The 11,435-nt window shown below is 28.9% G+C and overlaps 1 protein-coding gene across 1 annotated transcript in view; it reads right to left on the bottom strand.

The window, feature by feature from the left end:
* Positions 1 to 7,499: 7,499 nt before the first annotated feature.
* LOC117171917 overlaps positions 7,500 to 11,435 on the bottom strand; it is a 10,653-nt gene continuing 6,717 nt past the window's right edge. Inside the window, exon 2 of the mRNA XM_033359574.1 lies at positions 7,500 to 8,456. Within this exon, the coding sequence (XP_033215465.1) occupies positions 8,140 to 8,456 (317 nt within the window). The 3' untranslated portion in view covers positions 7,500 to 8,139. The remainder of the gene's footprint in view (positions 8,457 to 11,435) is intronic.

The following is an 11,435-nucleotide window of genomic DNA, read 5'->3' as shown; positions in this document are numbered from 1 at the left end:
GATGTTTCGCTACGTGAGAAAATTCGGTAGTAAACTATTTAGAAACTATCTATATAAGAAGAGCGAGATGAAATTAAAATGTATGAACATGGGACTCAACATGCAGAAATTGCCTGACTTTGACCATTTTTATTTTTAATCCCTGACTTTTCTCTGACAAAAAAATGGATTCTCACAGATTTTAAAGTTTTTCCTGAGTTGTGGTAACTTTGACTTAAAATGTCGGCAAAAGCCCTCTGATTACGAGTATCTAGGATAGCTTATCGAAAAACTGGTCACTAACTGATCAAACTCATTTTTTTTAACAAATACATTATTAATGAAAAAGAAAACTATGAAAGATGTTTCTCGGAAAGTTTGAAACAAAAATCATCATTAAACGAATTTATTTTTACTGAAATTGAGATATTTACAGGCATATATCTCAGCATCTATTGGACCGAGAAATTGCGATAAAAATACAATTTACTTTTTACGACGCATATTCTATACACGAAAAGGAAATTTCTGATCGAACTAAAACTGTTGTTAGATATAAAAAAAATTGTTATAAACGACAAAAGTATAATCAAAAGTTTTTATTCGATTAGAAAATTTCCTTTTATTGTCTGCTTACGCGTCTTGGAAAGTAATTTGCACTTTTTCGAAATTTCTCGGTGCAATAAGAGCTGTGATATCTACTTGCAAACATGTCAACTTTAGTGCAAATTTTAGAGAGGATTTTTGAATTTTGAAAAAGAGTTCTCAAAACTATCCATTGTTCGATATCAAACGAGTGTACCAAAGGCCAATCTAATAGATTATTTTTTTCAAAATTTAGCGTACTCACAGACAGACATAAAGATAGGAAAACATACAGACATATTCGTAAAAATCTGTTTTTTGGATTCAGAGGGTCTCAAAACTTGGACTTTTAACAAAAACTGGAGGGTCAAATTTTACACAAATACCTTGTCTGATGAGAATATCAAAATGGATTAATTTGCCAGGTATGATTTTTTGAAAATTCTATTTTTGTTTTTAATTGCAAAAAGGTATCATTAAAAACAGAAAATAATTAAATTTTGTTAAAACTAACAAGAAACGAAAAAGAAATTACAAGACAAACGTTGTGATAAGAGCGTGTCCACGCAGCGGGCAAATTTTTTTTTGGCCTTTAATGATTTTTTTCACGATTAAAGTGAAAACTACGCATCCTATCCAAAAGTGATTCATAACACATTTTCAGATCTTTTTCAAATGCACAATTTTTATCAACTCATATTTTACCGTATTTTGCATACTCTGACCGAAAAAATGTAATTTTTAAATTTCCATTACTTTTTATGCTGTCCAATTTGAATTTTGGATTTTTCAAGAAAATTCAAAAGGTTGTCAATTTAATTTTTTACCAAAACTCAACCATTTGTGATAATCTTGTAGGGCATTCAAAATTAAAAAATTTCTTCTCTTGACTTTTTTTCATATCGTGGGTTATTTGGCTTAAAATTGAAATTTTCATGTCTTTTTGGTAATTTTTGGTTTTGTGAAAAAAGTCATGATGATCAATTGTTCCACTTTTTGAATACTATGAATATCCGTACAGAAAATTGTTGAATTTTGAAAAAAGTGGCTTCAAAAATATCCAAAATATGCTCACTTTTTACTATTTATCCAAAATGGCTGGCTAACGAACTTGACCTTCAGTTTAGGACACTTAAAGAATGTACCGAAGGCCAATCTAATAGAACGATTTTTTCAGAAATTATCGTGCTCACAGACAGACATACAGACAGACACATTCACAAAAAACTGTTTTTCGGATTGATGGGGTCTCAACATGTGGACATTTGACAAAAACGTGGGGGGGGGGGGTTGAAATTGTACACAAATCTAATACCGGTTCTGATGAGAATGTAAAACAAATTTTTTTCGCATTTATATTTGACTCACGTTTTTTTCATTAAAACTGAAAGAAGACAGTGCTATATCTTCTGCCTTAATACACAACATACATATACGTGGAAAATTATCCGAACTGACTTTAATGTATACAGGCATACTGATAATCCATACAAATAAACCCTTTTAGCCAATAAACGTTGATGAATAATTATTTCGATTTTTATAAAATTGACCGTGTATTTTCTTCAGTTTTGAAGGCGCGTGACGTCACAGCATCTCAGGCGAAATAACCTGGCCGATTGAAGACTATCTGCACGTTTGATTTGAATGATTTAGTCTCAGAGATAGTCAAAGAGATTTACAGAACATTTACAGTAGTAAATATAGTATAATTCTAAATTATACTTATTTATAATTATAACTTATATACTAATATACAATTTTCGAGTTGAATTAAAAAATGTTGTATTTTTTGGCTTAACGAAAGCTTAACAAAGGACGCTTGAGTGCCGGCTACGCTATTAAGATAGCCTCTCTGCTTGTTATTTATTATCGTATTTTTATTTCAATTTCAGAGAGGACATTTTAAAGCCTTCAACAGATTTAAACGAGCTACCTGGACCTTTAAATATATGTATTTGTGTGCCTGCGGAGAATTTGTCAGAGCTTCTCACAAGAGCCTTGAAAATCTTTAACGCATATGAGATTTCTATCGGTAGGGAACTGTTTCGTTCAAAAAATCGAAATTTCGCATTTATATTTTTTTCACTTTTTTAATAAATAATTACATATAGAAAATTAGCTTTTAATTTTACATTTACATTTTTTGGGAGTAAAATTTTATAAAAAGCTTAACTATGTATAAGGCAAACCAAATTTATACCTGAACGAATTATTTCTAATTTTAATTCATTAAGAAACTATAGTGTTGCAAACTAATGATTGAATTAAATAATTTATTTTACTTACATTAGTATTTAAAATTAATGATTATCTCCTGTAGGGTGGTGGTCTCCTTAATATGATTTTCAAAAATGCTAGAAAGGACGGAAAGGCAGAATTATTTATTAAAACTTACATTTGATATCTTCATCAAATTCGAATAGAAATTGTCAATTATCTGTTAGTAGTGTGATTTTCTTTTCGAATGTCGGACTTTAGCAGCGCTTGGCTTAATTCAACAAAAAGTTTAAAATTACATAAAATATTATTTTGGTATTTTTTTAGTTCTTTAAAAGAAAATGAAGCTCTTTTTTCAAAGTTTACTTCTACAAAGTTTTATAAATATAATACAGAAGCAATCTGAAAAATCTGAAGAAAGCATAAACCTTCGTATAATATACTGATAAAGGAAAAACGGAATGCAATATTCAAAGGAAAAGAGAATTTGAATCATTTAAAAATTGGAAACAGGCGAAATTCCACTTGTTGTCAAAAATCCAAATAAACATTTAAAAAACGTAAAACGATTTTTAAAAATATGTTAAGCATTTGTTACTTAAATAAGTAAAAATCCTATCATAAACATCTGGTGAGAAAACTTTCACAAAAAGCTCAGTACTTTTTTTAATCCAATCAAATTTTTCTTTTGCAACTTCAAAAGTCCATTCTATTATTTCCTTACAAATTGGAAAGAGCTTTTTATATTCCCCAGATGTTACAATCATTCATAGAAATTTAAAACAAAATCGTCACTAATACACTTTGCCCTCATCTTTTTAATTTCAATTTCACATTTTCTGTAAATGTTAATGAAAAAAGGCATCGCTTTTCAAGACTGAAGGTTCATTTCGGAAACAGATTCCCCGGAAGCTATCATTTTAGCTATGTTCAATATTAGAAGATTAGAAGACGAGCTACTTTTTCCCACTCTCGGCTTGCCTCTTATTAAAATCAGTACCTTAGGATAAAAAAAGCTTAATCGCTTCTGTGAATTATTCATAATTATTAAAAAAAATCATCCGAATCATGCCAATCAATATAAATACTCAATTGAATCAAAAATCGTATGATTTATAATTCGACACTTGAAATGTCTGCAATCATTTTTAGTGTCTAACAATACTGAGATAGCATACTCTTTGGCAATACCTTTGAATGTTTTGGTATCGCCATTTTTTTTAAGGAATTCTAGAAAGGACGGGTATTTTGTAAGATTTACAAACTAATTTATTTCTTCAATATCAACCGCGTTGAAGAGAAATTCAATCGAATCTTGATACGTATGCAACACGATTTTTCTTGGTACTGAAACCCTGTATAATTTCGACAAAATATGTTTATTTACAAATACCTTAACCATTTCTATTGATCCCTGAAGTACAATCTTGCGGAAAAACCTATAATCGTCCTCTTTAGGAAAACTAGGATCGATACCAGCTTTTAAAAGCTTTTTAGCAATTAGATGATCGTTGTTACAAGCACGTTGGCTCCGAATTGAATTAAAAGGTTTACCATTGCTTTCTGTTCATATTCCTCATCTTCTCGTGTGAACATTTTTTTAATCGTAAGAATATATCAAATCAAATTAAAAATCAAATCTTTTCAGCCATGACTCATAAAAGACTATTAGTTACTTACTACGCGAGACACCTGAATTTATCTCTTTAACTAAAAGTTATTATCGTGGAAAGAAAGAAAACCACAACAATATGTAATATGGATCAAAGAAACTATACTCTTCTCAAAAATTAAAACATTTAAAAATCTTTGTCATCTAGTATAAAAATATCCTAAATTTTTTAAGTTTTTTACCATTTTTTTATAATAAATGGTACATATCTCTAATTCATTAATTTTTCTAAGCTTACTGTAATGCATTTTAAAGAAAAAATTCTACACTTGCTTGCAGAATTTTTTATACAGGTTACTTTAGTAAATAGTGATATTTACTGCATATAATATCCCGTAGATTTGGATATGCATTTTTCTAGATTTTTCAAATAATAGTCAAACGTAAACTAAAATAACTCCAAACCTTTTGATTAACGATTGGGATCATAATATCCGATTATAAAATGTAATAAAACGAGGTTAAAACAATCTTTTTAAATCTTTCAATAAATCATTTTATATTTTTAATTACCAAATTTTATCATTATACAGACATCAGACCAAAAATCCCTCAAAACGGGGGAAATAATATGAGTCCAAAAAAATATTTAACTAAAAGGGGAATCAATTCTTCTGAATAAATTTGATGTAAGTACGCTATAGGAGATTCCAAGTCGAAATATATTGGACTTTGAAGTCAAAAGGAAGAACTTTCTACAAAGAAGTTGAATTTTAGACCCGATAAAATTATTTTAAAAAATAGTTAATTTTTGGCCAAGCAAGATAAATGTTCAACCAAATACTTCAATTTTCAGTTGAAAAATTAAATTCCAAGGAAAAAGACGAATTGTTCAACAAACTATTTAACTTTTCAACTAAATTGGTGAATCTTCAACTAAAAGAAAAAATTTCGACCAAACAGTTAGATTTTTAACAAAATACGATTAAATTTCTATCAGAAACGATGAATTTTCAAACAAAAAAGACAAATTTTCGTCAAAAGTGTTCATTTGTCCACAAGGAAAGATTTTTTAGTCTAGAAAAAAAAACCGATTTGTTGAATTTTCAAGCCAAAAACGAATTTTTTTACAAAAACAGTTGACTTTTAAATCCGAAAAAATTATTTAAAAAATAGTTAATTTTTGGCCAAGAAAAATAAGTTTTCAACCAAATAGTTCAATTTTCAGTTGAAAAATTAAATTCCAAGGAAAAAACGAATTTCCAACAAACTATTTAAATTTTCAACCAAATTGGTGAATCTTCAACCGAAAGATTAATTTTTGACCAAATAGTTGGATTTCTAACAAAAAACGATCAAACATCTTGTTGAAATTTTAAGGCCATCAAGACGAATATTATATCCAAAAATATGAAGTTTTATCAAAAAATTTCATTTTCGAACAATAAAGATACATTTTCAACCAAATTGTTCAATTTTCAGTTGAAAAAGTGCTTTCAAACGAAAAAAAGAAAGAAAAAACGAATTTTCAACCAAATTGATGACTTATTCAATTTTTAAACAAATAATAAAATTTTCAACCAAAATGGATGAGTATATACTCAAAAATGTAATAATATACTTTTCAACCAAAAAGAATGAACTTTCAACAAAAATAGATTTTCTTATTGGATTCTATCAATACAGTTCGCATTTAAGTGGAAAAGCGAGAAAAAGAGGGGAATATGGGAAAACTGTGAAACCTGCGGTACGTTGGTAGGTCCGAGAAAAATAAATTTTTAACCTAATATAGTGAAACCATTTAATAGCCATTTCTTCTATAGCCCTTCTGAGAATTGACGCCGCAGGTATGACTCCTGTAACAGGATCTGCGAGGGATCTACGGTTGTCACTCGGGAGAGCACTCAGGCGTGAACAAACAAAAGCGGAGCGGGCTACAATGAGTTGACTCCCACCCACCGTCAGCCCCAAAATCGGCACATAGTAGAGTTTCACTGTAGTCCCATTTTTAACGTAATAGTTCAATTTTCAACCAAATAATAGTTAATTTTTGAAGCAAAAGAGAGTAATTCTTAAAAATATATTTTCATTTTTAACTCGAGAGGCTGAATTCTCAACAGAAAAGTTTATTTTTAAACAAGAAAGATGAATTTTCTACCAAAAAAGATGAATTTTCAATTCCGAAGTGGGAATGTTCTATCCAAGAAAATGCTTAGTAGAATTTTATACCAATTAAATGAATTTCAAAGTCATAAAGACGACTTTTTTCAAAACCGTTGAATTTTCATCCCTATAGATTTACAATAAAACAGGTAATTTTCAACTAATTAGTTCAATTTTGAACAAAACAAACATCAGAATTAATCTTTCTACACGAAAAGATTTTGTTTGTTAACAAAAAAAACATTTTTTTTTAACCTACAAAAACCGACAAAAACCAATTTCCAAACAAAAACTTTAATTCTTAACTAAGATTGATCAGCTTTCCATGGAATATTGGCATTTTTAACTAAAGTGAATGGTATTCTACCAAAAAGACGAATTTTCAATATATCAATTTTCAACCAATTAGTTAATAATAAATTTGAATCAATTTGATAAATTATGAAAAAATGCTATGAATAATAGTAAATATTAAATAAATCTATGATTGAATTTGTACCTTAAAAAATGCAGCCAATAACAATCCCTAGTTCGAAGCACCTATAGAGCCTTTTTCTTTCGAGGGAATGGCAGCAGTCATCAGGAAACAACTGCTCAGTGCCGTAATAATTCCAAAAAGTTTGGCATAAATGGTCCTAGATTTTTCTGCTTGAGCCGCTCTTCTTGTCACAATAATATGCCTATAAAAAACTACTTTTTTAAAATATGATTGTAAATAGTACAAAATTGCAGGCCTCTAATATGAAACAGTTTATTATCTTTAAATATAGTGTAGTCTCAAGTTAAAACTCAATTTAAATCCACTTTTTCGTAACAAATATATACAACATAAAGAATGCAAAATTGAATATACCTTATTATGAAAATTCCGCAGAGGTCCTTTTCTTTCAACTTAAGATATAATATTGGCATTGATATTCACCGAATTAAAAGAAAATTCTTTTTGTTATTACTGTTTATTGAATCAAAAAATTGTACAAAGTTATCTGTATGCCTCATACTATTTACAAAAAATAAATAACTTATGGTTTGACACCAAATACAATAAACATAGAAATATATAAATAATAGTCTTTATACCATATAAAAAAATATTTGGTCATTTCATAATTAATAATGATATGAAATTCGTATAATATATTTGGTTTTAATGTCTAGCAATTCTTTTTTCTGCTAAAGATATACTGATCAAAATAAAAAATAATAATAGTGAACATAGCAAACTAATTATTACGATTTTCAATTATTATAAATGTAACGTGGAACAGGATTTCATTTTGAGAGAATAAAAAAAAATCAATCCTACGTTAGCTTCCTTTAACCATACGATTTTATGGCATATCCCTTGCTTGCTGATGTATTCGATATTCATGTCTTTAATGATATAGGCAATTGTAAAAAATAGAAACATTTATTCATTTCAGTCGAAAAAAAGATATTCTTGATTTTAAATATAATCTTCAACAAAATCTATACCTTTAGAAATTATTAACAAAAATAAAATAAACAATATTTAACATTAGAGAACTCGAAGTCTCCTCTCTATCATTTAGCCCAGTAAACTTCTAATTCAGATTATTTTATAGCGAAGTTTCACTTAATGAAGTCGCGCTTATCTGAGTTGCGATTTCGATCTCGGTTTTCTTGAGCAATTCGAGGTATCCTACTTCTGAACCTTGTTTCTCTTCTAGGTCCATGGTTTTCTTAACTAATTCCTGGTATTGAGTTTCTAAATCATCAGTTTTCTGGGACGCATCCCCGTTTTCTATATCCTGGGTTTTAAGCTCAACATTCTGGTTTTTAATTTCCACATCTTTAGTTGGCTGTTCCACATTCTTGATTTTACGTTTCTGCACTTTCGCTTTCTTTTCTGCGACATGGCTCTCCTTTTCTGGATCTGTAAAAAAATTTTAACTCCAATTTCAGAATGATCACTTCTTGGAAAGTTACAACAATGAAAACAAAAAAAGTATCTTGCTGTAGAAAAAATATCCTAAAAAAGTATTAAACTAGCTATGAATTCAACCTCGAGTGTTTCCACTTTATTTGTATTCATAATTATATGATGCTCATTTCACGAGTATTTTATTTCCCGTTAGCAAATGTATTTATTTCCTCATGGAGGCAGCATTAGTGACTTTTTACATATTAGATAGACTAAATTTTTTATTTTTATCAATTGAAAAATATAAATTTACAAAAAATTCAAAATTACAAAATAATACGATTTTGAAAATATAAAGACAAATCAAATTTGTATTTGAAATTGTAATTTTTTTAGCTGGAATAGGGATGAGGAAAGTCCCGTCGCACCCTATCCCTTTCCCAGCTTTATGACTTTTTAAAAACATTGCCAGAATTATTTTATTTTGAAATTTATGATTAAAAAGTTTTTTCTATTCATGCGTCAAATGTTAGTTATGCCGATTAAAAAAGTTTTTCTGTTCAAAAGAGATATGTTTCAAATATTATAAATGAGCATAAATTCCTTACTCTTCAATGAAGTGTATTAATATTATAGATTGATCGATTTGCCTCGAATCAAGGAATCTTTTCCATTCTTGCATCAATTTTGAATCATGTTAGTTAAGAAAATTTTACTATAAAAATAGATTTAAAAAATGTATAAATTACCAGAACTTCCCTACTCTTGAAGAAAATGTATTAATATTACAGGTCAATCGATTCGTCTCGAACCAAAGAATTTTTCATATTCTTGCGTCAACTTTGAATTATGTTAATGGAAAAAGTTTTAATATCAAAAAACGGCGTTTTAAATATTATTAAGTGCTAAAAAAATGTAATGAATATTTTTAGAAATTCTTCGGATAGTTTCAATATATTAGTGGTGAAAATAAGCCCTCCAAATTTCATCAATTTATCTGCAACCGTTTTCAAAATATCGTATTTACAGGAAAGTGTAACATCCACACATCCGGAAAATTGCTTAGAATATTGTATTAAACATTTTTAAATTGAGGAACGTTTGATCAAATTAATTTAAAAATCTGTGAAAAATTGGATTTTATATAAAAAAGTAGTGAAAAAAGGTAATAAATATATAAATAATTTCACGGATATTCTTTCAACATTCTTTAATGCAATAAGTCATCAAGATTCTGAAATATTTCAGAATTTATTTTTCACGAGGATTTACATAGAAATACTTGATCTTGAGGACGAATGAAGATAGGAAGCCATTTAATAGCTCTACAGTCAAATCTGGATTTATTGTTGATTTTGGGGATGACCGTGATCATTAATCCAGAGTCTCGGAACTGGTTTGTCTCTCCTGTTTCTCTGTTTCGTCACTGCTGAGTGAGCACCGCACCCCCCACAGCTCCCGTCGTCTAACCCCACCGAGCCTCGTCAATTCTCGGAAACACTACACCAGAATCGCTCAATTCAGATTCGACTGTATATTCGACTTTAATCAGTGTTGGCGCGCGGTTAGGCATAGAAGGACAAGTGGCGGCCACACCAAAACTGAATAAAATCAGAAAATATTAAAAAATGTTATTTCTTGAATAACAATAACTATCATATTTTTAATTATTGCACTGCACTCATATCACGAAACTGTACATTTGAAGTAATTAAACGGCAGCCTATCTTCATTCGTTCTCAAGATAAAGTATTTGTAAATAAATCCTTGTAAAAAGTATAAATTAATAAATATTTCAGAATTTAAACAAGCATACTTCATTAAAGAATGTTGAAAGAATATCTGAGATTTTTTTTCGATTTTTCGTAACAGAAACCGCTGTCTCAGAACAGGTGAAAATCGACGCTTGAAAAAGGTGGCCAAAAAACACTGTTTTTTGGGATGTTTTGCTCCCATAAATATTGAAAACCATTTTTTAGGATAAAAGCGATTATAGCGTAGAATTCAGACGGCCTTAAGTTTTCCGATGCTTTTCATTAAACAATTCAGATTTTTTTGAGTAAAATCTTGATTTGAAGACAAATTTAAAAAGTGAATTGGTGTAAATTTGAATTAAGATTAACATATATTTTTTTCAATTAAGGCTAAGATACTCATATATTTCTTTTACTAAAAGATTAGCGTGATTTATATTTATAATAAAATTAAGAAAAATATTTATAATAAAATATAAGAAAATTAATAAAAATTAAGGAAATTCTTTTTGACTTAAGAATCATGATGTAAAAACTATTAGAGCCCAAATAAAATAATATAAAACTTTTTGACCTTACTTTAACCTCTTTTGTGATTCAGTCATGATGGTCGTGATATAGCTAGTATTTTTCTTTACTAACGGGACTTCTGATTCATTGTATTTTTTATTTTAGAAAATTATCGTCCTTTCACGTGGTTGAAATTATTTTCAACTTTTTGATTAGGCTTATCCTATTTTGATCACTAATATATTTTTTATTGTAGAATTAATTTTTCAGTATTACTTGGCAAACTATGTTGATTACATTGATGGCCTTTTGTTTGACAAAATTTTTTTTCATCATACATATTTTTGTCGAGACTTCACTTATTTTTAATAAAAATGTATATTAAATAAAATATTCGTTTCAAAGCAATAAAAATATTAAATACTTGGGCAACATGGGAGGACCGTATAAAAAACAAAGATATAGAGAGCGCCTGGACAATGTTACGGGATATCCTTGTTAGATGTACGATCGATGTGCGTGGTACCGCAGTTGTAGGAAGAATGTCTGGTAATGCGTGGTGGAATGATGAAATTCAGGCTGCCCAAAAAGCAAAGAGAGAAGCGTAGAAGAGAACTTTGAACAACGCAGGTCTTAGCAATGAGGAAAGAAATAGACGTAGAAATGATTATAGACGCGAAAACAGGATACTTAAACGATTATTTAAAGAAAGTAAAGATACAATTAG

Source organism: Belonocnema kinseyi, chromosome 4 (genome assembly GCF_010883055.1).
Source record: "Belonocnema kinseyi isolate 2016_QV_RU_SX_M_011 chromosome 4, B_treatae_v1, whole genome shotgun sequence".
NCBI classification, from domain to species: domain Eukaryota; kingdom Metazoa; phylum Arthropoda; class Insecta; order Hymenoptera; family Cynipidae; genus Belonocnema; species Belonocnema kinseyi.
Note: the sequence above shows the minus strand (reverse complement) of the source record. Positions and strands in the feature narration are given on the sequence as shown.